Genomic DNA, 27,810 nt, shown 5'->3' with positions numbered 1-27,810 from the left:
AATGGATATGGAAGAACATTGCAATCTGAGTAGCAGAATCAAAAGGACAACATCGCGATCCGTACTCCTACTTTAGCACGAATGATTAATTTGTAAATATCAAAGTAAAAAAGGAGGGTGGGCGCCCAATCAATACCCTGCTAGTAACTAATAAATTAGCTCATTTAGAGGTGAAGGAAGCTATGTATGTATAGTATGAAATTAATGCACTGTCATCGTAGATTTCTATCCAAATATGTAGTTTTGGTAACCAAAGAAAGTAGAGCACTATCCACATAAAATGGACAAAAAGAGTTAGGAATATTCATGGTGGCATCCCTTGTACAAAATATGCACGCCAATGATTATGACATGCAGGCTTTTAACACGGACGTACATGGGCGGCGCTATACTGAGGCCAGGGTGGGCAAGTGCCCCGGGAACTTTGGTTATTTTAAATAATTAAAGCGATAAGGCTAGACGCATAGACATGGCCCAATCTAACTCTGATGGTACATACTCGAGAGTTGGGATTCATCATTTCTATGGGGCCCAGTATAGGCTAAATAAGTAGGTACCATTAAATAAATGCGAGAAAATGACAGAAATAATAAAGAGGCAAGAAATGGAAAGATCTCAATATTTTGGTTTTACTGATGCCATTTTTATTTCAATACCTATTGTATAATTTGATTATCAGTATGCTTTAAATTTGAGTGTAGAATAGTACCCAATAGGAATAAGATGAAATATTTGGAACGTTATCAACCAAAATACCATTTGTAGAAGATGATCTGAGGAAGTAAACTGTGAAAAAATATAAGCTTTACTTACAAAATTGTTATAGATTTAGTAGACAGCTTATGAGAAAATATATTTTCCACGGTCATGATTTTTTTTATATTCTTCTATTTGATACCTCTAGACAATTTTGATTCGTTGAAAGATGACTGTCTTTACAAAAGTTTAAATTCATTCAAATAAATTGAAAATACCGGATTGGTTATCGCTCATCAGCTTAACTGCTTAAGAAGATGCTACACCCACATACGTTAACTAGCTCTGTCCGGGGCCGTATCAGACCTGTTTTTCGGGTCTACAAAAAAATTAAAAATCTTGACAGAGAGCAAAGCTGGAGCTAAGATAACGGTCCGTATCCGCGTATTATTATAATGAGGCTGACTGTTCGCATCATATTCGCATGTATATAATATAATAAAATTATAATAAATTTATTACTTATATTCGAACGATCGATGAACAACGCGTTTTATTAAGGTAAGACACTCTTTAGAACCTAACTTTCTGTGTTAAATAAATGGGTGACCAGAACCTCAGTCCTCGAGCATCTCAGCATTTCAGCCTCTAAAATAAACAGTTGAGCATGCAGACCACTTATTTTAATAAGAAATTTAATAATATTCATTTTTGATATGTGTCGACAACAAAACATGTCATCTAAAGTATTAGGTAGGTACGATATTATTTACTATAAAAATGGCACATGCCAATTCTTTGCAAAACAAGATCGTTTGACTGGACCGATCTTCATTGATTAATTCCTAGCCGGGGCTGTTAGGTTTCTAACAATCTAACAATACATTACCGTACTCTAGTGTCGCTAATTGTATGTTTTATAGTTTTACGCATGGCTAAATGTATATATTTCACATGAACCATAGTTTTATACGTACAGAAATAGACTTTTTTAGCTTTTTACCGTTAAGCCCACAGGTATGTCATATATATATATGTTGTTTTATAAATCTGTGGATAAGCCTCATCGCAAGGTGGATATCACGATTTAAGATATAATCACAGGTATTTATATTATGTATATTTATATTATTCTTAAATCGTGGTGGATATATAACCGCCACGTTATCAATTATTGTTATTGTCGTCATCGTCTTGATAAGTGATAACTGAAATCAGAACGGGACAGAAACCTAGTCCGAATCGAATAATAAATATAATAATTAATAACAATAATAAATTAACATCATTGCAACTACAGCAATCACAATGTTTTTATTCCCGCTTCCCTCAACATAGTGACAGCGACATCGACGTCTGCTAAACCGTTGTGACCTGCGTCCCGTAATACGACTGCTGCGTACACCAGAGCTCACCACCGCCCGTGAATACAAAAAATCTAGAAATGGGCAACGCTGACACCAAACTGGTGTTCCGAAAAGCCGTTGTTCAGCTAACATCTAAGACCCAGGTAAGTTTGAACCGTGATATGAGTATGTGTCTATTCTAACACTGCATAAACTGCACACAGACCATCAGCTCTGAGGACAATGACTTTTGGAATCAGTTTTGGTCGGAGACCGTAACCAATGTGCAGGACGTGTTTACACTCGTGCCGGCCTCTGAAATTCGGTTACTTAGGGAAGATGTACCTGCTAATTTGGCCACGCTTTGCTATAAGGCGGTCGAGAAGTTTGTCAAAGCTGTGGAGAACAGCTGTCGCACACAGCAGGATCAAAATACAGGTGAATACTTTCTTGTTTATATCATTTGACTATGGTTTCAATATTTGTGTTTATTTACTTCATTATTATTTTTTTTTGGTTTCATCTACTAGTCTTGAATTGCTCACGACTGTTGACTAGAGTGCTCCCATATGTCTTTGAGGAACCAGATTGGGAGAACATATTCTGGTCTAGTTTGCCAGCCGGCAAAGGTGATCCACCCATTCCATTGGCACATTCACTGTGTAGTGCTATATGTGTATGTATACCAACAGAAAAATTTTCAGTCTTCTAAGATTTTCATAGATTTTGTTTTCAGGATTTATTGTTTTGCCCAGATTTCACAGTCGCATCGAATCGTAAGACTGGGCCGGTAAGTTTCAGTTCTTATTTTATTTTAAAACTCTGTCGTAATAATGAAAAAAATTCATAACTATCTCTAAAATAATCAAATTAAATATTATATTTAATATTAAAGTAAACATAAATCATGTACTTCATTTTTTTTTACTTACTTAAATTTAATAAAATCAGCAATTTAAAAAGTATGTTTAAACAAATAAATAATTATTAATGTATAGTTTGGATTGTAATAATTTTATATCATATTTTTTTAGGATAAAGCAGAAGATTTACATGCAGTAGATAGTTGTGAATACATTTGGGAAAAAGGAGTGGGTTTTGCACAGTCTCCTGTAAAAAATGCAACTTTTGAATCAAATCGCACTGAACTACTGCGTTTACTGTTGACGTGTTTCAGTCAAGCTATATACTCACCAAATCAAAGTAAAGTATCTTTCGAAGATGCCACACCCATGTTTGTTGTTTTGCTTCAGATTTCTTAATTTACGAATATAGCAAATTTAGGTTCAAATCTTCATAGGCTGTATTAGTATATAGTGAATGTTTTAATGTTATAAATTAATAAAATGCTCATAGCTTGCTTAAAAATAAAAATAACCGTAAAACACCTTTATAACAAAACATAGAAAATTATTTTATCCTCGTGTTTGATAATAAGCCAATTCTCACTAATATTATAACTTATATATAAGCTAAACGCGAGTTACTGAACGTAAATTTGCTGATATGCAATTGTAAGATAAAAATAACAAATGCAATTATGGTGTCCTAAACATCATCCAGTATTTTGATTTAAGTTCTTGTTTTTAACACAAATATATTATGCATTTAGATGGTAATAGATGGGTACAATATGTAACCTCAGCCGAAAATCGCCATGCATTGCCTATGCTTACATCTCTTTTGAATACTGTGTGCGGTTACGATCCTATTGGCATGGGTGTTCCGTACAATCATCTTCTATTTGCTGACACATCTGAACCCTTAGTTGATATGTGTCTACAAATCCTTATTGTCGCTTTGGATTCTGATGTTCAACAGGTATACATTAATATATTATACATTGTATTTTATATTTTTATTGTTCTGTGTTGTAGAATGATGAAGCAGCCATAGATAATTTGTTTATTAATTATTTATCAAGAGTTCATCGAGATGAAGATTTTTCATTTATTTTAAGTGGATTTACAAGGTTGTTAATGAATCCCTTACGACAGACTTATCTTCCACATTCCACAAAAAAAGTGCAATTCCACCAAGAGCTGTTGATATTCTTTTGGAAAATCTGTGAATTTAATAAAGTAAATGTTTAAACTATCTGATTTATAGCGAAGAGGTTAAAATTAATTATCTATTCATTTGGTATAGAAATTTCTATATTTTGTACTCAAAAGTAGTGATGTCCTTGATGTTTTAGTACCAATTTTGTATCATTTAAATGATTCCAGAGCAGATCAATGTAAGTGAAAAAAATATAAAATTGCTTAATGTTTACATTTAGGTTAAACATTTTATTTTATTTTTCAGCTCGAATTGGTCTTATGCACATAGGAGTATTTATTTTGTTATTACTTAGTGGTGAGAGAAATTTTGGAGTACGTCTCAACAAGCCATACACTGCAACAATACCTATGGATATACCAGTGTTTAGTGGTACACACGCAGATCTTCTTATTGTTGTGTTTCATAAGATAATCACTACTGGACATAACAGAATGCAACCACTATTCGACTGTCTTCTTACAATCCTAGTAAATGGTCAGTATAATTTTAGATTTACAATAATTTCAGAATAATTTATAGTGTTTTATTTATAGTCTCTCCATATTTAAAAACCTTGTCAATGGTATCGAGTACAAAGCTTTTACATTTGGTGGATGCATTTACAACTCCATGGTTTTTGTTTTCTTCACCATCTGCCAATCACCTTGCTTTTTTCTTGTTGGAAATATTTAATAATATTATACAATACCAATTTGATGGTAAGTACTTATTGCCTCACATCATGTTAATATGTTAATCTTGTTTTGTTTTCATTAGGTAATTCAAATTTAGTATATACAATTATTCGCAAAAGACAAGTTTTTCATAGTTTAGCGAATTTGCCAACTGATTACAATACTATTATTAAATCACTAACTAAAAAAGCAAAAAGAAATATGCAAGCCACTAGTTCTGTTAGTCTAACAGCTACTGAAACACCTAGTATGGAAGGGTCTACTCCTGCATTGCCTGCCGAGCCTGGAACTCTTAATGCCACACTTCCTGATACTCCAGGTAAGAAGACTGTTTAAAAACAACTAACCATGTAACCATTTTATAACTAGAGTCTGGACTTTTTGCTATTTAAAATCTTAACATTCTTAAAAATGTTCTATTTAATATGCTTTTATAAATTTTTTAAGTATGCAATTAAAAAATTTAACTTGAAATAACTATTAAATACTTGTAAATTGTGATAATTAGTAATATTGCTTAATAGTTAATAATATGCAAAGTAAACTTATTTCTATGTTAAGTTGAAAAAAATATGATCATAATTTGTGCTTCTATGAAAAGTCAGACTCTAATTATTTTCTTAGAATGCTTCTAAATTATAACATGCATTTGTTCTGCCTTTGCTAACTGGGTGTAATGTAACGAATGCCAGGTGTAATGAAAATAACTGAACGTGAAAGTGCTCATCCGGGAAATTTAACCTTACCCGCTGAACTGGTTATGTCTAATGGCATGACAAAGGAAATTACAAAACAATCTTCTAACCAAGGAGATTGCTCTCCAACAACATCGTCGCCTAAGGTTTTTAATTTTTTACATAATATAAATATTTATTTTAATATTATTAAGAGCTTGAAATAATAATAAATTAATATTCTTGTGTTAAGTCCATTAGTTTATATTAAATATTTATTAAAAATATTAAATTTATTATGTGGATGTTATAAAGTATTTAGATAATATTAACTAATAAATAATACTATTTACTATATTTTCTTTACTGTATGGCTCATTATAGATTATAAAAATTAAAAACCATTGAAATCTTAGTATATTAGTAAACTTATGTGCTTAACTTTTAATTGTGTACACATATCTAGAATGATGCAGAATGGACTCCAACTACAGAGTGGGTGCGATCTTGGAAGGAAAAGTTGCCATTACAAACAATTATGCGATTACTGCAAGTGCTAGTGCCTCAAGTGGAAAAAATATGCATAGACAAGTATAATGATTTATTACATTTTATTTTTGTTACAATCCATAATTATTTATTTGACATTTAAATTTCATATCAATGGCTGTATAGATGGATTATCAAGTCATAAATGATATTGTTAAACTGAATAATGAACATATTATTTATGTTATTTCTAGAGGTTTGACGGATGAAAGTGAAATTCTAAAATTCTTGCAACATGGTACGTTAGTAGGACTGTTACCAGTCCCTCATCCAATACTCATAAGAAAGTATCAGTCTAATCCAGGAACAACTGCTTGGTTTCGTACATATATGTGGGCTGTTATATTTCTCAGGTTTTGATAATAATTATTTTCAAACAAATTTCAGGTTCAATGTTTATATATGTATATAAAATGGATGTTTTTTTTTTTAGAAACATTGATCCGCCTATTTGGTATGACACCGAAGTAAAACTTTTTGAAATACAACGCATGTAAGATTCTTATAATATCTGTTGTTTGTTTTGATTTTTGAGAAGACAATTTTCATGAGAACAATTCTTTAATGCATTATGCATTATACATGTTTTTTTTTTTTTTAAGTGTGAGCTTTTTTTCCCTTTTGGATTTTATTGAGTTCTTTGGTGTTATCGAATGTGAGCATCTTAAAGTGATTTATGCCCATTGATAAAATGCATTTTAGTTATGTTTTATGTATATGCAACCCCAATTTGAAAATCTGAACTATATAAAATTGGCTAATATATTGATATGATCTATGAAACTATGTACTCTGAACATAGGTTAGAATAGAAACTTCTAGAAATTATATCTTAAAAATAACATTATTACAATAAAAAAAACCATCAGCATAAATTATTTTTAATATCTCTAAATGTTAATATTATTTCATATAGAAAACCCTATTGAATTATAATTTACTACGAGTATAAACATTTATTAAATATTTTAAAATGTATAACATAAATGTTGCATACTATTTTATATTTAGACCTAGTTCAATGGTGCTTCTGTGAATAAAACTAGATTTTAAATTGTGATTTTACTTATAATATATTAAAAAAGTTTTCGGCAACCAATGTAATACAAAATCATCTTCAAGTTTAATCTTTTTGCGTATAATAACTATATCACATTACATACTCAGTACAAATAAATGATAACGGCAACAGGCATAATATCGCTTTAAGATGCATTTTTGTTCCATAAGTCTAATTTATGATTTGTTACTTTTAAATATTTATGTTTATTAAATGTATACCAAAAAACTATTTTGAGATTAACAATATTTTATTAACTTATTTCTGATAAAATAAAATATATTTATACATAATACATATAAATTATATATGAATAACTGATGCTGTATATTTTATTTCAATTTCTATTGTCTAAGTTAGAAATTGGTATTAACTACCGTTAAAAATCAAAATAGGTAAATTTAAATATATTAATATCGCAATAACTTAAGACAGATATTGGACACCTATATAAAAAACCTATTACCATCTTACTTAATATCTATAGGCTATACTATTTATAATCAATGATATGACATAGGAAACTATTTCAGTGATTGGTACATTTTTAAAAAAAGTTTCAAGTATTAAATTATAAATACAATACTATTACATGTCATATCTGATTATCGTTTTATATTATGATTGATAAATAAGTGTAACAAAGAAACATATTAGATTGGAAAAGGAAATAAATAAATGTGTTTTCAAAATTTGAACCATAAAATATTATAATAATTGTTCATTTTATAAAATATCATTACAAATTATAATAATAACAAGGGGAGGGATAAACAAAATTTGGATTTAAAGTATATATTTTATAATAATATATTAACAATTGAATAATTGGTACACAATTGTTTTTGTTTAAATTATTTTTTCTTTTTGGTTTCGTAACACGATAATATTTGTGCGGTCCTTTTGTTTAGAAAAAAAAATGTACATAATATTATGTTGTGCGCTATTATTATTATTATCATTATTCATAATAATATACATAAATAAATATTATATCATCATTTTGTACTCGCTAACAGAATAAATAAATTAACTAGACACGATTGTACAGAAATGTAAAATAGTAATATATATATAATAATAATGATAATAATAATTGTATTATAAAAAAAAAAAAAAAAAATCTAAGTGTGATGTTTCTTGTTCGGAGCTTCCGTAAAAAAGAAAAAATATAATAGTAATAATAAAACTTAAAATTATAATATATTATTATAAAAATGAACTAAAAAAAAAAACATACAAACAAACAAATTGAGAGAGCTCTAATATATATAATATATATTTGTTGGTTGGTGAACATTCAGATCGTTTTTCCTATAATTTAAATAATATACATACACATAAATATATATATATATATATATATATACACACACACAGTCGCTAAAATAATCGTGGTCTAAGGTAGTATTTTAGCAACAAACGTAATCAAAAGGCAACGGCAGCGATAAAATTTTACTCTTAGAAAAGAGAAAACCCACTACGAACGCCTTTCGATGTTGTTATTATTCCATCATTATCTATGAAAAATAATTATTACTGTCGAGATTCTTTTTTTCCCCACCAACTCACGAATGTCCATCAATCGAGATTCAAACGATTTTATGTCAAATAATAATAATAATAACAAATATAATATATTATCATACAAATGTAAGCATTCTAATCTAAGGTAATTTTTTTTTTTATATATATGTTTTTTTGTCATGATATTTTGTTCATAGTTATTATTTATCAATGTATTTCAACAATATTTGGAAACGGGGTAGAGAAGGAGCAAGTGATGGTCAGCAGGGATTGGAAATCGAATAATAATAATCATATAATAACAATTAAAATAATAATATAAATAAATAAATGGCGTACAAAATATATGGATGTACAAAATTCGGAAAGGGTTTGGAGTCCTAAATCGTTAATATACATAAATACCTATAATAATTAAACTATTTAAAAAAAGTTAAGCGGTCGTGGTGAAGGATTAAGGATCGGAAGTGGTCAGCTTTTATACATTTTACGCAATATTAACAACGTCGGTAACAGAGATAAATGCAAACGACTACAATTATTAATTAATCATGTAATAAGTACAATGTACATTATATAGTACCTATGTTTATATGGTGTTAAATGATTTTTCAAAAATTATTACAAAAATCGTTGCCCAAGTTCACACGGTCGGGACAGGGAGTACCAGATGAGAGACATTTAAAATAATCTAAATTCATCTCTTCACCGCGTTATCAAATATTTATGTATATCAATGGATATAATAGTATAATATACATATATATATATTATTTTATATGGCTGCCTTCTTACACGAGTAAAAATTATAATTAATCGTAATGTATATAATAATCTCATAGGATAATATTATTATATTGTATATTATAATCAGTACGGGGTGAATCGGTTGTAGCCACTTCGGTACATTGGCTGAAATCAAATAAAAAACAAAACATTGTTATTATACAATAATAATATAGTAAAGGTACAAGCGTTAAAAAATAATTTTCAACAATTGAGATAATCTGCTTACAGAATAATCTAGTGGTCCATGGATAAAAAAAAATAGCGTACAGCATTTTATTAATATCTTAGCTTGTTTACTTAGCCAGAATTTTTTTTATAAAATAAAATATTCCTATACATTTCGTAGTTTCTTACACATATTACATATAGGCAAGTATGGAATCTTTTAGAATTATTTTTTTTATTAATTAATACCTATACCAAAATTATATTGGTGAACAATTATGTTTCTGTAAGCAATAAGGTCTAACTATCTAAGTACAATGGGATAAGTACGAGATTATTTTTAGTTATTATAACACTTTTCAAGATAATAAACCTGCGAATTAAATATTTCTCGACATGAACAATTTAAAAATGAAAAAAATAACATAGTTTTAAAAACTTTAATAATTTGTAGTATAAATATATCGAAGTTGAATATATTTATACGCACAAGATACATTTTAAGTTATCATCTATTTTATTATTTTATATTAAAAACTGATCTGTGAATTCACATTTTTTTATTGGCAGCGACATTCTAATTTCATATATTTGACGTGACGATCCGAGGCTGCTGACATTACCATTTTAGTGGGCGTATAAGTGAATAATTAGATTGAATTTTTTTTTTTTTTTTGAGGGTGATAGAATTATTAAGTCATGTGTTGCATTTCGATTAACCTGCTTTCATGGTACTCGGTTGTACATTCACTTTCATTTATGGTGGAAAAGATGGATCAAATTTATAAAAAAAATTTTTTATATTTTAAAATTATGATAGGGGTAATAGTCACAAATTGATATGTTCGCCTCTGACCTCGTCACGCCACCGAAAACTAAAAATAGACGAACAATAAATTGTTTTAATTAAACGCAATAGGTTTTTTTTTAGTGTAAAGTAATATCGTTTCGCGCCAACAGTCATTTATAACTACATCGGCCGGACACAGATAAATAATTTCGCAAATTATTTTATGGCCCGTCACTTGCCAGAAATACAATTAATTCAATAAGCCGTATAGAACGATACTCGATAACATGATATAAATCCAATTAATTTTAATGAAAACGCATTTTATGCGTCCTTAAGAGTGCGATAATATAAATTACATAACATTCATTAAATATATCATTGACATAATATTATTATATTCGATCATATTTTATAACATTAACACGACGAATATTAATAATATTATATCGCAGCAGTATTTAGTTATTATAGGGTAGGCTCTCAGGCTCTTACTAAGACCTTTACGGCTATAATAATCACTATTCACTATCGTAGCAATTATTTAGAAGCTATACAGTCTAAACTATATAGTAGGGGTGACCACTAACAATAATTTTGCGAGCCACATTGTTAAGAAATGTTCATAAAATAATTAAAATAGTTAAGAGGACGTTATACCCACATGTGTTGTCTCTGTCTTACTAATGTAAATCATAGCAAATTTTCGTTCAGCAGAACACATTTTGTGATGTTAGTTTTAATATTAGTCAATTTACCTATTATCAAACTTAAAGGTAATAATGTTATCTAGGGTATCTCGTAGGCTTTTATTAGTATTTTAATTTTTGAGCGAGTTACGAGCATTTTAAAGTTTTAATATTTTACATAACCATAACTCACTTAAAAATTAAGATATCAATAAAAACCTGTGAGATGCCTTAGATAATATTCTTATCTTTAAATTTGATAATAGGTAAATTTACTCTAATATTAAAGCTAACATCACAAAATGTGTTCTGCTGAACGAAAATTTGCTATGATCTACATTAGTAAGACAGACAACACATCCGGGTATAACGTCCTCTTAAGAATAATAATTACTCTAAGCTTAATGTCAAGAGCCGCGTGCGGCTCACGAGCCTCGTTGTGGCCACCCAGCACTCATAGGCACAGATAATCAAGTGGTAAAATTGGTTCAGTTAAAACAGTGCTAAAAGGTTATCAGTTTATACTCATAAATTAATTTATGCGAACTTTTCGAATTATTTTTTCATTTAAAATTTAAATAATGAATAGATTTTTATAAATTTAAAGAAAATATTTGATAATAAAACTATTTGATAAAACATCTGTAATAAAAATGTAATATTTAATATTTATTTTTATAGTTATTAAATCAATCATGGTTAAGCAGTAAGTTTCGAATGCCGAAAAACCGGTCGAATAGTAAAATATTTAGGAACGAGTGCCACGGTAAAAAATTCACATCAATAATCTTTTAATATTATATGTATATATAATATGAGTGTGTTTATAAGATAATAATATACTGACCCCGTATCCAGTGACTGGACCAATACCGTGACTAGCTAAGTATGATTCTGCGGTGTATTCACGCCCAGTATATCTAAAAACACATTTGTTAAAAAGCAAAAAATACAAAATTAGTTATTGATTTAAACATACGTAATAGGTATAGAAAATGTATGGTATACATGGTAAAATTTAGGCTAAAAATGTCTTTTAAAAAATACGGAATTAGTTCGTACTATTTAAAATTTATCAATCCTAACCTGCCTAACACTAATCAAAGCTATAAATTAAAAAACAAACGAAATAAATATTTTTTACTCTTTGAAGTGACTTATCACCCTTATATGAACGTTATAAATGAATATATGATATCAGTTGACAAAATAATTAATCAATTGGAATAAAACAAATTAAATAAATAATATATAAAACAAAACAAAAATTCACACAACACGTAAAAAATGCGGAAGTCACATAGAACGAAAAAGACTACACAAAACATAAATAAAAATATTTAATCTAAAAAGTATGAACAAATAATATATATATAAGCTATACAAAGCCAAATTACAGAATGAATTAACACAAAATAAAAAGCTTTTAGTTTTACACTACGGTAAAAGAAAAATATATACTTGCATGCAGTTTTCTTTTACTCATCACTAACTAAGTAAATGTACAATTCCATCGCCGTGATCAGTTAAACGCTTCTATACACATTACACACATATTTTATTTCAACATACGAAAAAACATACAAAATATATGTATTGTAAACTACGATTAATAAAGGTTTTAAATTTTAATATGAAAACAGTCGTTGTGCACACAAATACACAATAATATCATACGAATAACAATTAGTAATAACTAATAATTATTACAATAAATTATTCTATGTAATATAATAAATAATCGTGAAATAATCGTGATAATTTTGGCACACGAGTTACATTTTATTATTTTACTATAATAATTATGATATTGACGATATTGTTACATGCAAGAGTTGAATAATAACAAAATTACCATTTAAGACAAAATCTGTTTATTATTATTTAATTTTCAAGAAGATAATGGGCCTCACTGAACATATTCAGCTAATAGAGAATAGATCTTTAAGAATAAAGACGCTTACGCGCGCATATTGTTAAGTCGTATATATATCGTATATTCGTAGGTACATAAATTATTAAATAACATTACCAATAAGGGATCCAACGATAAACACATTAATAAATTAATAATGAATATGAAAGAGTTTTACAAAAATATAAAAATTAATTCAAATGGATTACCCAGTACAGTTTTTAATTTTTAACTCTATGGATATGTTTTTTTCCAGCGCTTTAAGGCTGCAGGCATTATAGCAAACACGTATTTAGGATCAATTTTCGAAGGGGGGGAGGGTAAATATTTTTATACCTCTAACCCTCATGTTTACGGGCTTGCATTATTAGAACTAGTATCCGCGGTTAAATTGCGATGAATAAAAAATGTGTTTATGTTGATCGCTATATTGTCCAATTTTTTTACGAATAAATCTGATAAAAAAAAATAAATATTGTAACGCGTGGTAATGGTAGAAAATGAGATTTGTGAAGCAGTGTATTATAGGTTTATAGTCGGGTGTATATATATATATACATATAGTGATATATTATAATAATATGATATATGATGTATCTGATGTCAAATTTACGAGTGTTTTATTGGTATATATATGTGCGGTGTATATATATATCAAACTAATTTTTCACTATACAATAATGTGATACAATGACACGAAAACTCCACTGTGGAAAAGAATAATAATATGATGAAGTAGTATTTTAATAGAATAAGCACGCATTGGATATATTAACAATAATATTGGTGACATCGAAATACCGACACGGCGGCAAAAACAATTTGTCTGATGATGGTATTACCACTCGTATAGCGTTTTATGTTCTCAAATTTCCCGCTGCTTGTTGAATTTAGACTTGAGTGAGTGATCAAATATTCGATGGTGAAATAAATCCGGCTGGCAAATTTTTTTCATACCCTCAACAACTGTAAAAAATGACGAAAACCCGAAGTTTAAAAAGACGCGAACAGCCACGCGGCTGTCTATACTAATTAAAATCAATTAAGCGCGGTTGCAGCTAAAAAAAAAAATTAGAAGTCTGGAAAATAATGATTGTAAATAAAAAAAAAAATTGAGGTGGTTTTAAAACAATTTCATTGTTTTCTAACGTCAACACAAAATATCAAAAATACAAGATAAATATGTTTTATAGTTATTTTTGTGAAAACTGAGCATTTTAATCGGGTGTTTACTGTTTAGGTATAAAATATATGTTAAACGGGAAAAAGATTAGGGAGTAATCACTATAACTTCATCCCAAAATATGCTTCTGGCCGGTGGTCGTTGATAGTTATGTTTTCAACTTAACTATTACATATAGTCATATAGAGGTGTAATCAGAAATGCTCTAAGGGGGAGGGGCATATTTTTTATAAATCCCAAACATGAAAGTAGGGAGCTATTTAATATATTTCTATATATCAAATATATATATATATAATCGAATAATTTTTTAAGTTGTGTTAGTTGTTTTCGAGTTAGTATTCTAAGAATTAAATGTACATGCCAGTACCTATGCCACGTTAATAATCAATGGTGGGGCGATCTAACCCTATAAACTATCCCATCCTTGAGTACGTTTGTAAGGACATGAAAAACGTTATTTTTGCTATTTTAAATCATAATTATATAATGTGTATAGAGCTACTGATTAACTGATCATGACGACGGTCGTGCAGCGTGTGTTTGGTGAAATAATAATTATAATAATATCATCGTATTATGTAGATAATTTATAAGGGGACACATAATTTATCATCATCGTCATGATATAGTTTATTATCACTCTCACCCAGCTGGCAACGCCGTGTACGTAGCAGCGGCAGCGGCCGCCGGGTTGGCCATCTGGTTGTTGGCGGCTGCAGCCGCCGCGTTGTACGCTCTAGCCGCTGCGGCTGTGTACGTGGCGGCGGCAACGTAGGATGCCTGTTGCGCTTGGGCCACCGCTGCGGCGGACGACAACGCTGGAGTCCCTTGGGCTGCGGCTGCGGCCTTAAGTAGGGGTGACGCGGCTGCTGCTGCGGCAGCTACCTGTTTTTGGAACGATTAGTAAAACAAAAATTCGTTACATTTACAAAAAAAAAAATGCAGGCACATTATCACACGTGGACGCGTTATACCGGAATCAATCAAGCATTATATTATTATTATATATTATTATTGTTGTATATATATATATATATAGTATGGTATAAAAGTATTTAATGTACTTAGCAAATGAAAAATAATTAATATATAACGATTATATCGATATAATAATAAATATATATATATATATATATATATATAACGTTAAGTTGCGCTTTTCCATTATTACTTATGTAGAATAACTATCAACCCTAAACCACCAATATAACAGCGAACAAAAAATAGGTAAAATACAAAATAAATAAAATCCACCTGTAAGTATATTAATATAATATTCATCAACACAAAATTGGACAAGAATTGAATATAGGTAATATGCATGTCATAATAATTCAAAAAATACATACATTTCTTATAAAAAAACAATATTAATTCAATAATATAAATTTACCGCGATGCAATAATAATTACATACACTATAGGCAAGTTAATAAACGGGTGAGGATAAACGATAAAAAGTAGAAAATCGCGAGATGTAAACCATAGCTTACAGTGTGCACAATGTATAATATTATATCAGTGTATATAATATAATAATAATATAGGCAATAGAAATATTATATGAAATTATAACTTGCCCAGTATAGTGTAATCGAATTATAAAAACCTCTAAATACTATTGTGATATTATTAGAGATGTAAGATAATATACGGCTTCAAATAATCAAGACGAAAAATAAATAAAATAATTGTCCACTATAAGGTACCTCATCTACATTTAAATGTTTATGTGAAGTAACTCTATAATCTATACATAGAAATTGACGAAGTCCGTGCGTTAAAATAATACATACAGGTAACATATTTCATAATGAATTATGAATTATGATGTTATAATTCTTACAGTTATAGTAAACAGAAAAAACAGAAAAAAATGTATAAATAATAATTATAAATTTGTAAACATATACCTATTTATTAATTTATAATATTATAAATAAAAATTATTCGAAAACTTTCTAATATATATATATATATATATATATATTTATATATATAATATATGGATACACAAAAATAAAAAATAAAATAAAAAACCACTATGAACCATTTCACATGCAACAGTTAGCTGTACGTTCAGCTAATATGTGGCATATCACCCTAAAATTTTCCTTTTAATAATATTATATGATAGATAGCAGTACATTTCTAGCAACACAAATAAATGATAAGACACATAATTATACATATATGTATATACATATATATATATATATACACATATATATACATATATATATATACATATATTTATTTTCAACCAAGGCTAGTATAGTATTAAGATGAATTATTAATTATTATATATTATTATAATACCCAAATTTGAAATTTTTATTTTCTCAGTGAAACGCTACAAGCATAGCTTTTCGTCTACATTTTCCCCAACAAAACAGCCAATACACAATATATATATATATGTAAGGAGAAAGAAATAACAGGCAACCCAAAATAAAAATAAATAAATAAAAAATACAATATACATATACACATAATAATAATAATTAAGTGTACGTATATATTTTATGTAGGTACATATTATTTAGGTTATAAAAAACGACTAATAAACAACAAATTTGTTTTCCTTGTACAAATATAGATACGATAAAAAAATTTGTTAAACATACTAGATAATTCAACCTGTATAATAGTTATAGCGAGTGAGTTTGTGCTCGTATATATATTTTTTTGTTACATGCAATGTTTTATTATTATTATTTTTTACTTTTTTTAATAATAGGCCATTTCAATATATAAAAATTTCACAAACGATTCCGCCACCGAAAAATAAATAAATAAACACTAAATATGTTGCACAGTCTTATACCAATCAAAGTCTAACGTAGAAATTAAATACTCAACTGATGCCAATTACCACTTCGGGGTAGCGACACATTTCCACATTAATCGTGTTGTTTGAATTATTTATGAATATCTTTTTCACCCTTTCACTCTATAGACTAACAATATATTAGTGTAAACATTTAAAAGTGTACACATATACATCATATTACGTCGTATTTAAACATAACTAAGTAAATGGATTATGTATATGAATTGGTAAACGGGGATGTATAATAGTGCTTGCTATTGTTGTTGTAGACATAATATTATAAAAGAACTTTAATTAATTGTTAAAATATGACAAAACGATCGCAATGCATAATATACCCATCACTATGTATACCTAATAATTTAACACGTATGTACTATGTATATGTGAGTGTGTGTGTCATTAATGTTTATAAATGCTATTGATTCTAAAATCAGGCAACAAATGCCTAATGTTCTAAAAAAAAAAATTTAAAAAAAAAATCACAGGAATCAAAGACTGTGCAAAAATTAAAATATATGTAACGTAGTGTTAATAATAAATAATGATTAGCGCTCTATATATGTAACCGATTAGTACAAACTTTCAGGAAAATTCCGAATAACAGAATTTGGTGTTAATAAAATTAATATAATATAGGTATGTACAAATATTACTTTGTAACCGCATATAATAAAATATAAAATATTGATCAAGACACTGATTTCTCAGTGCATCTACATTATAGAAGCGGTGATGTCAAGAAAAAAAGGCCGGCCATGCCATTCGTCATGTTTTTTCGTATATAAAACTCACGTTATATTTCCCTTTTCCAGCCTTTGTAATCCGTTACACATAAGATTTTTTTCTAAAACGAATTTCAAGAATGACGATTGGAATGAATTGAGCAAATTGTTCATGTTAAAATATAGAAAAGGAACGCAAGTTTTTTTTTGATATTGTAATTTAATGCATTTAAAAATAAAAAAAGAGATGAAGAATAAGAAAATTGTATAGGATAGGAATAGTTTGTGATTATACTATATGAATCGTCATTTACCTCATTGACTGCTCCTGCCTGAAAAAAAATACCAACACCAGTTCAACTAATTCTCAATTCATTTATTGGGTCACCTTTTCATAATCAATATAAAACGACTTAAAACAAGTTTAAACGCAAAGCACTTTATTACTTATGAGTTCATAACCAACCACACTTGAATATAAACCGAATTAAAACAAATAAAAATAATTGTTTTATGAAGTGGAGCGCGAAACCCGACAAGCTTAAAAAAACCATGTTTAACCTCCCATTTTTGTCGATTCGTAAATATAAATTATAATATAATATAAATTTAACATGGTAGGTTCTTAGTGTTTTTTGTAAAATATTTAAAACATTCATTTATGATTAATATGAAGTATAAAAAGTATAAATAATACAAAGATATTACCTGTAACCTGTAGTTATTGTCTGCAGCTTGAGCTGCCAGGAATGGATCATAGTACACTCCACTGAAACACATTTTACTGGTGGTAAGAATGAAAAGCCGTAAACATTGTTTACAGTTTTTCTCGATATTTTTCAACTATAATATCTAACACTAATAAGTAATTCATATTTATAAATAATATTCTAACAAACATCAGATATTAATCTTTTATTTTCGAATCTTATACACATGATAATAATGTTATTGTATTCGATTTTAAGAACATAAATATGACTAAAAACGGTTAGAAAATGTACTTGTAATTACAAAACATCTCAAATCATAGATATTATATCTTTTGAAAACTTATTTTATAAATGCATAAATTATTTTTTCGAGTGATAATAAATATGTCTGATTTGTCTAATTGATAACCTTCCCAAATATGATTCAATATCTTATTATTATTATATATTATATGCTAGTTATCATGTTTACTTATTTCATTAAATAATTACAAATTGTAAGTTTTTCTTCCCATAAGAAAAACAGTAATATCAAATTTTACTTTAATATTCAAGTATAAAATAATTAAATAATAACAAATTTTTATAAATATATAGGTATGTTTACAATAAAACAGCCTACCTACAAAGAATTTATTAATTATATAGTTATTTAGATTAAATAAGAATTTAATGCAAAAAAGTGAGTTCACTCCCCCTATACTCATAACTTTGTCAATTAATAATAAATTATAAATACATTTTTTCGTTTTTTAATTTATGAATACATAAATGTTTAAAATGGAGGCATAATATTGTTATTGAACATAACATATTACATTATTTACTATTAAGGCCTATAGTAATATAATTCTGCATAATTTTATACAATACTATATCAATATATAAAAAAATAATTTAAGTATTATTTATATATATATAGAATAAAAGTCAAGATTAAACCAGTTTTACGGCATAGGACAAGAACTTAAAATTTAAGAATATTTTTTTTTTATGTTCACGGGTATGCAACGTTATTTGAAACCAAAATGACTACACTTATAGTGTTTAGTGTGTGTACTGTGTATACTGTATATTGTATATATATTATAATTTTATGCCTAACTGGTTATCTGAAATATCTGTGTATTTTCATAACTTGCAAAACCAGTTATTTCGAATGCAATTCAACTACGATGAACGTTGTAAAAGACTTAATCGATGGTATTGTAATACAAAATAAAATTGAAATAGATTATAAAAAATTAATTGTACGCGGATGGTTATAGTATATGAATAAAAATGCTTTATGTTATTAATAATTTAAAATTTATTAATACCACTGTGTTACAGATAAAAAAAACAACGAATAATATTAGTTAAGACTTGTGGATAATTAATTATTATGTATTTTTCTGCATGTGAGCATAATTTTGGTTAATACTTGTATTTAACAGAAAATAAAATTATTACCTATATAGTAAATATACATTTATAATAAATCTACAATGGAATAAGAAAATGTAAAACAAACTAATTCGTTTAATTTTGCACAAGTATAATACATATTATTACATTAAAGTGCATAAAATAAAAATAATTATTGTTATTTGAAGTATATTTCCATAAAATGTAGAAAGCATATTGAAATGGAATTTAACACAGAGGCTCAATAAATAAAATTAATTTTATAATTTAGAAATATGTATGTAAATGATGATAGTTTTAATCATTCATAATGATTATAATGAAGTTTAACGAAACGCACTGTAATGATGCAATAGTAGGCAGAGATTAATAGATAGATGCAACTAATAAAATGTCGTATACGCGTGGTTTACACATACTATTTTTTCTACAATAAGCATATTTTTATTAGATTTTAAATTTTTATAAAATGATTTATATATTTAAAAAAGTCATTTATTAGTAAAAATTTTATCCATGACATTTTACAAGTCACAGCACAATTTATTTTGAGGTGACGGGGAGGATTTTCAGGCATAATTCTTACTTCTTACAGCTAACATACTTACAAATGGGTATTGGTAATTTAGGAGATAAGAGAGGAGTGATATAACGATGATAATATTTATATGTTAATGGCTGTGTATTCTACAGTTTTAATAGGTGAAAATAAAGTAAAAATCTCGGAAGTAATGGACTAGAAATATTACGCGTTGTAATATGATTCATTTTACTAATGAGGTTAAGTTAAGATGTATTTGAAGAGGCTTCAGAAGTCGTTGGACAGAATTAAAATCCGTGAAAATTAGTAGGTATATCAAATAGTTCTTTTTTCTACAAAATGAGCGAATACATTTTAGACAAGGCAATTAAAACAACTTTAGCACAATGGTCAGTAATATAGACACGTATCGTCACATTATTAATTAGTTATTAATTATTATAGTTTATAAGTATATTATGATTAAATATTTTATATATCTTTTTTAAAGTAATTGATAATTAATAATTATTAATGAACACACGACAAATTAATATTTAAAAGTAATATTCTATAACCAATTTTTTGGTTTGGTTTACTGTCTTATTTATTATATATACGCAACTAAACAGAGTGATAACTGATAAAACGAGTATTTATAAAAGACCTGTGGGAACCTCCAATGTAGTTGAGCGGTCTTAAATATTTTAATACATATTTTGTACTTGAAATTTTAATTTCACTTCGAAGACAGAAAAAATTCGGGCCGACGCCAATCGCATGATTTTATATCGTCGCGAGTTAAATCATTATTAAAAATTAATAGATAATATGTAATAAATTAATTACTATTAAACGTTTTTTTTTGTACTCACGGGGCGTAAGAACCGGGAGCCGTGTTTATAGCTTGTAACGGATTGGGCGTGACGGCAATGCTGGTCGCTGGCAGTCTAGCGGTGTTAAATCCTGGAGCACCGACCGACGGAAATCCGCCGTTGGACGCCGCGGCCACAGCAGCCATTGCGGCCGCGTTCCTGACGGCGTTCGCGGCCGCCACAGCCCGGCCGCGTTGTATAGCTGCCCCTCTGAGTGCTGCTGCAGCGGCTAATAAAATAGAAAAAATACCGCGTTTGCGCGATGACGTTATAATTAGAATAATGATTTTATTTCGCTTTTTATTTATTTTTTCTGTGCCCGCACCCCATGAAAAGCGTTTTTACATTATTATACACGTACGGCAATTTCTTGAGCACACTCGTCGCGTTTACTTTATGATCTTAAGCAACTAACAGTATTCGAGTTAAGATTTTCTAGAATATTTAACTTAGTATTAAGATATTGTCAACACACTGTTTATTTTCTTTCTCTGACCCATGCATAACTAGATAAAATCCAATCACATAAAATCATTATTTGTGTTTTCAAGTAAAATCACCTATTACAGAAACTATAGAGTATATTTTTGTAAGTATAGTATTTTTAATTGTCTAAACATAATTTAATATACATTTAAATTTACAAAATGTTTTCTATATTTATATAGTTAGAGTAATAGAGTAGTATAAAATCAAATAATACCTTTTATAATTTTTGTAATACATAGTTGAATTAACTCTCAAGATTACTCAAAAATATAGACGATTTTGCTTTTGTTTAGTTGCGTGTGGGTCAGAAAAAGAAAACTAACAGTGCACCTACTACCTATCCTGTTAATGACAATTTGTATTTAAATATTTGAATTTATTAACATCTGTCGTACCCCAGCAATACAAATTTTTTTCTCGAAAATCAAATAATTTCTGTTTTATGCAAATTTCTAAACATATGATTAACTTTTAACATTTTTTTTTGTGTATATAGAAGTTAAACCTTTAACTAGTTATTTAAGACTAATACTTGTTTATGTTTCTACTTACTAAGATTTTAAGCAAGTAGGTTATTTTATAGACGTAAAACTCGCTAAAAAAATTAATTACCTATCGTAAAAAGTCGATTTACGAATGCCAATAATTTGTTTACAATTAAGTTCCTTAGTTGGTCAATTCACTCTAATTTTCAAACTAACAAAACCACATACGAATTCTTGAACGTATATTTTCTATATAGGTATGCACTTGTAAGACGAAGACAACATACGTGCGGTTGTAGCGTCCTGTTAAAGATATTCCATACAATTTAGATGATGATTTATTTTAAACTATATAATCATATTAGTATATAATAGAATTTAAGATCATTCAAATTTTGACTTCTGCAATAAAAAAAAATTAAAAAAAAAAAATATACACTACCTAGGTACTAGAATCGCAGAAAAAGGTTGGTTTGAATAAAAAAGTTTGTAACCCCCGTACGTAATTACTGTAAAATTCCAAGTTTTTAAATACGATCTTTAAATACTACATGTACTTAAAAATTATTAAAATCAAAATAAATGGATATTTTAAATATAATAACTGGACGAGGATGCTCAAAAATTCACCTTGTATTGTACGCATACGTAATACATCGTTGTATTTTATTATCTTTTGCTCGTAGAATATGTTTACAATTTACATGCTAAAAAAAATTAGTATATCAAAGTATACTACTCAAAACGCGTTTATTTAAGCGTGGTTTTAAACACGCTTTTTTTGTTGTATTGATAATAATTTTTTCGACTAAATGATAACGAAATATTTTATAATTAGAGTACAGATACTGCAATAAGATTTAACGTAACGAGAAATTATTTAGGTACTGCAGTTTTTTTTCCGCTATGTACATTCATATATTATATTTCATATGTACACGTTAATAAATATTCGTGTATCATGCTGTTTGATCTAATACAAATCTAAATTAGCCATTTAACTTTAAAGAAATTCTAAACAAACAGTCTAACAAAAAAACTACTCATCTAAATGTTAGTTAGATCATGCACGTACTATATTTAATATTTTACATTGCACTGGCAGTTTACTTACCCTCAGGCCACTGAACACAAACTGCAAACCACAATAAGAACAAACCAAATGTTAGCCAATACATAATTAATTTACCATACATACAATATTATACATATAATGTAATGCAACTACTTAAAGCGTAATTTAAAAAAAAACTATACAAAAGCATGAATTAAAAAAATTCCCAGACAACCAATTGTAATTCGTAAAACTACTATATTATATTAAATACTCGTATGATTTTCGTATACTTATGTTTTAGGAAACTTTTAGTTAATTGTTTAACTAAAATATAGGTATTACAAATTAAGTGAAACACAACTTATGTGGCCTAACAAAAAAATAAAACCGAGAAGTGTTCAAAAATAATAAAATGATCGTGTAAAATATCATGCTCCTTAAATAATGCAAATTAACGCCTATGTAAAACAATATTTAAGCATGAAATACGTTAAAATATGGTCAATGTTTTGGAAACATGCACTAATTTTTGCAAACAGTTTCTCACCAAGGTTCGGCAATACTCCGTTTCTAGAGAGTAATACTATTGAAATCAACCAAAACACATAACAAAATGTAAATACCATATTGAAAAACTATAAATGAATAATATACCTTGGAAGTTATATATCCCAAGATCACGCTATTATCTACCTTATAGAGACAAGCTAAACACGGTACTGATACTTAAAGAAAAATACCTACAAATTATCTAAAGCCATTAAAGTGTTCTGAATTCTCAATTCGAGACACGATCCAAATAATATTTTATATATTTGAAATGGGAATCTTAACACAAAAATATTGTTACTATTAGCATCGAAAAAAATTATCAAATATATTGCCAAATACCCAAATGAATATGTTTATAAGCAAACAATAGTGAAGAAAGCCATTTTAGTGAGTACTTTATGTACATAATATTGGTCTATATATTATTATGATTTTATGTGTATAATTAACCTATATACTTATATATATATATAAATATATGTTTATAAATAAAGTATATTGTTTATAATATACTCGCTACATTATAGATCATATATTTAAATAATAGAAAAAAAATACTAACCATTTGGTAATTGTAAAGGCGCAGCTACTTTTTTAGTTTGCACTCTTGCTGTTGCATTGTTCACCTAAAATGTTAAAAAGTAATCAAATATTTTAAATAATTATGGAGTTCCTAGTGTTTCTACACATTAAATTAAATACACATTTGAATACACACAGATTAATAATAATTATAATTTAAAACTAATATTACAATAAAACAAATTTGACTTAAAACTATTACATACACAATGTGCGACAATGAAATTGAAATTAAGCAAATTACAAAAAAAGTTATAATAAAAGTAAATCATAATTTCAATTTCATTATTAACAAATTTGTCGGACATATATATATTTATACATAATTTCCGTATTATACATAATATATTATATGAAATCATGACTAGTCTACAGCATACTTACTCGTCGTCAACGACATAATAAAATTGGTATATTCGTCCCAGGGTAGTGGCGCGTCTGGATAAATTCACCCGATCAGCAAAGAAATGTCAAATAATCTGACACTTTGAAACACAGAAAAGAAACGCTTGACACGAGACCTCTAAATCACGCTTGTAACCTACAATCAATACTAGCCTTCGGAAACACGTAATAGTCAGAATATGTTGTAGAATGTGAAAGTGTAGTTATAAATAAAAGTATAGGGGATTTCATTATTTTTATTTATTGTTTTTTGACATTACGTCTTAAATAGGAACAATGAAGTTTTAGTAATCAAGGAACTAGACACATTAAAAGAGGAATAAGACAAGAGAAAATGTATTTTACAGCCAGGCCCATAGTCGTGACTGAAGCATCATGCAAATTATCATTCAATTACAATCGAGCGTCTTGATACATGGAAAGATTTACAATAATATTTTATCATTGAAAAATTCAAGAATAACAATATGCAACATATCTTCCTTTCAAATTAACTACACTAAAAAAATTAAAATTACCTAAAACAAAAATATGATTGAATAATGCTGGTGGTAATAACAAATCACTATATAAGTATCCATACTTCAGAGTCGAACATTCACAAACTGAGTGCCAACAAAATAAACTGTGAGACCTTTCAAAGAAAATAATTTAGAAGTTTGAAGCTTCAGAATTATCTACCTAACAAACAAATAACAAATATTCGTTCACACACATCTCAGTCCCAATAAAAATAAAATAATTTTCTTTTCATTTTTTGCATGCACATTTTCATTTAAATTACTACACATTTTTCAATTTAATAAAAATAATAATAGCATTGAATCTTGTAAAATGAACATTCTAGTAAAATATTAATAATAAGAATTATTTGAATTTGACATTACTTTGCTGAATAAAATTTCATTTAGACAAATTTAACTTTTGATGACAACTTTTTTATATAGAATTATGCAAATTAAATACACAGTTATCATACAATTAAAATGCTCATTGTAAATATATTTTTTTTAACCCACAGTAGAAATCCTTCCTGACTATCACCATTTAACCAACAATAGCAATTTAACTGTGCCCAAGATTAGGTCAAACATTACAATATAGTTTGGACAATAGAAGACACGCGACAGTAATTTCTACGCTGATTTTTGTCAATAAATTAGTGGTTACTTAATTTTAGCATCAGTCATCAATATAAAATTATTAGCCAAATGTTAAACAATATACAAGTGATACATACAGTGTATGTAGTAATAGGCATGTTTCAAAGCAATAAACCTAATTAATAAAATGATAAATACATAATAAATTTTAAAAAAGATCATGATCTGCATACAAGTTACATGAATGTTAATGAAGTATTTTGAAATAAATAAAATATAAACATTAAAATATTTTTCAATTAAAAGTTAAGTTTAAAATAATATTATAATTTATTATAAAAATAAAAATATTTGTACAAAATATTAAGTACAAAGATTAATTATTCCTATCTTAATAAATTCATTGATAAAAATGGCATAGCCAAGCATTATGTTTTGCCAACATGAATGAAACTAGATGAACTTTTCATTCAAAAAAAAATCCTATTAATTCCCAATTTCCATCATTTATGTACCATTAATATAATTTATGTTTTTAGCAAATAAATAGAAAAAAAAACTTTAAAACAATTAATTAAATATAGTTAGATATCAAACTGATGGATATTTTTATATTACACAAATATTTTTATGGTTCAGGAAAATATTGAAAATATAAGCACTAAAAAAATAATAATAATAGTAGATAATAATAATAATAATAATAATAATAATAATAATGATAATAATAATAATAGATAATAATAATAATGATTTAGAGTTTTTACAATGGTTTATAAATTATAAACAATTAAGTTTCTACGTCGTGATTAGTCTTACTATGTAATAAGTGTAAACATATAAATTATAAGTAAAAATATAAGTATAAATATAAATATATATATATATATATATATATATAATATATTTATAAATAATAGCATAAATATTTGCATGCAAACCTCTATTTTTCTGCCTTCAACAACTGTTCCGTGAAGATGTTCGCGAGCCTCATCAGCGTCAGCGCTATTCCCAAACGTTACAAAACCGAATCCCTGCATGCAACACACACAACAAAACACATGCAAATAAACAAACTCAACAGAAAATAAATTGTTTTATTATTATTACTAAGTAGTAAATTGATTTTTATATATTTTTTAAATGTTTTTAACTTTATTCTTAAAGAATTCAGATGAAAATTATTTAGTTAAATTTGTTTGGGGAAAGCGAACATTGACGTTCACAGTTAACACTATACAATAATAAAAAAAATAAAAAAAATAGTACAGTAAATGCTAAGTTAGTCCAGCATTCATTATGTATAGCGTTTCACAAGAAAGTGGAACTTTTAAGCGGTATACATTTTTATTAGCGTTATTGTGCTATTAATTACGTGTCAATGATATACTAGTGTTAAGTAAAAACATAAAATATTGCGCTACTTATAGCGTTGTGTGAATGCTCCCAAAAATTGTCCGTTTTGGATATGGAAAAATATATAAAGAGAAGGATTTAATACTCAAATCTCACAGTACAATGAAAATCTTCAATAGGTATTTTGTTTACTCATACTGAGTATTAAATAAATTATTTGGTGATACACTTTTTATAATAAATATATATATACAAATTTATATACTTTAGTTTTTATTATTAACAAAAAATTTTAAATATTAATATAAAACTTAAAATCCAAAGTAAATAATCACCCTAGAATAATATGATTTAATATTTATTTAGAAGCTCCCTAGGACAAAGTGGTATAATAATTTATTAATAATTGTTATATTTCTTTTGTTTTTTTAAAGGACTTAAAGTTTTTTTTTATATATTTATACAAAAAATGTATTATTAAAAATGTTTCATTAATTTGAATAATTTTATTATTAATTAAGTCAATGTATTATTTAAAGTTACTTAGCTGCCAACAAAGCGTGAATGGTTTATTTATTTAATCA

At 27.4% G+C, this 27,810-nt stretch overlaps 2 protein-coding genes across 14 annotated transcripts in view; one reads left to right on the top strand and one right to left on the bottom strand.

Annotated features, from left to right (window-relative positions):
• The first annotated feature begins 1,891 nt into the window (after positions 1-1,891).
• On the top strand, positions 1,892-7,380 carry LOC132920632 (protein HID1). The gene is made up of 15 exons (XM_060983149.1): positions 1,892-2,206; positions 2,267-2,480; positions 2,573-2,718; positions 2,779-2,832; positions 3,077-3,245; positions 3,655-3,863; positions 3,920-4,123; positions 4,191-4,281; positions 4,350-4,580; positions 4,640-4,804; positions 4,863-5,099; positions 5,473-5,621; positions 5,921-6,045; positions 6,198-6,356; positions 6,437-7,380. Exons 1-15 carry the CDS (start codon positions 2,141-2,143, stop codon positions 6,498-6,500), a joined length of 2,283 nt encoding a protein of 760 aa, XP_060839132.1. The 5' UTR covers positions 1,892-2,140; the 3' UTR covers positions 6,501-7,380.
• A 375-nt stretch (positions 7,381-7,755) lies between these two features.
• The window catches only part of LOC132920633 (RNA binding protein fox-1 homolog 2-like), a 38,136-nt gene continuing 18,081 nt past the window's right edge, over positions 7,756-27,810 (bottom strand). Inside the window, exons 5-14 of one of the 13 annotated variants that reach the window (XM_060983150.1) lie at positions 26,812-26,904; positions 24,343-24,406; positions 23,776-23,811; positions 23,286-23,306; positions 21,198-21,426; positions 18,391-18,466; positions 17,997-18,014; positions 14,771-15,009; positions 11,871-11,943; positions 7,756-9,502 (exon numbers count right to left, since the gene is read on the bottom strand). In XM_060983150.1, coding sequence (XP_060839133.1) covers positions 9,461-9,502; positions 11,871-11,943; positions 14,771-15,009; positions 17,997-18,014; positions 18,391-18,466; positions 21,198-21,426; positions 23,286-23,306; positions 23,776-23,811; positions 24,343-24,406; positions 26,812-26,904 — 891 coding nt within the window. In that variant the 3' untranslated portion in view covers positions 7,756-9,460. Of the gene's footprint in view, positions 9,503-11,870; positions 11,944-14,770; positions 15,010-17,752; positions 17,805-17,996; positions 18,015-18,390; positions 18,467-21,197; positions 21,427-23,285; positions 23,307-23,775; positions 23,812-24,342; positions 24,407-26,811; positions 26,905-27,810 lie in introns of those variants that run through there. The other 12 variants (XM_060983151.1, XM_060983152.1, XM_060983153.1 and 9 more) reach the window with 12 other exon arrangements.

The sequence above is a fragment of the Rhopalosiphum padi genome, chromosome 2, assembly GCF_020882245.1.
Source record: "Rhopalosiphum padi isolate XX-2018 chromosome 2, ASM2088224v1, whole genome shotgun sequence".
Classification (NCBI taxonomy): domain Eukaryota; kingdom Metazoa; phylum Arthropoda; class Insecta; order Hemiptera; family Aphididae; genus Rhopalosiphum; species Rhopalosiphum padi.
This window is presented reverse-complemented; position numbering and strand designations above follow the sequence as displayed.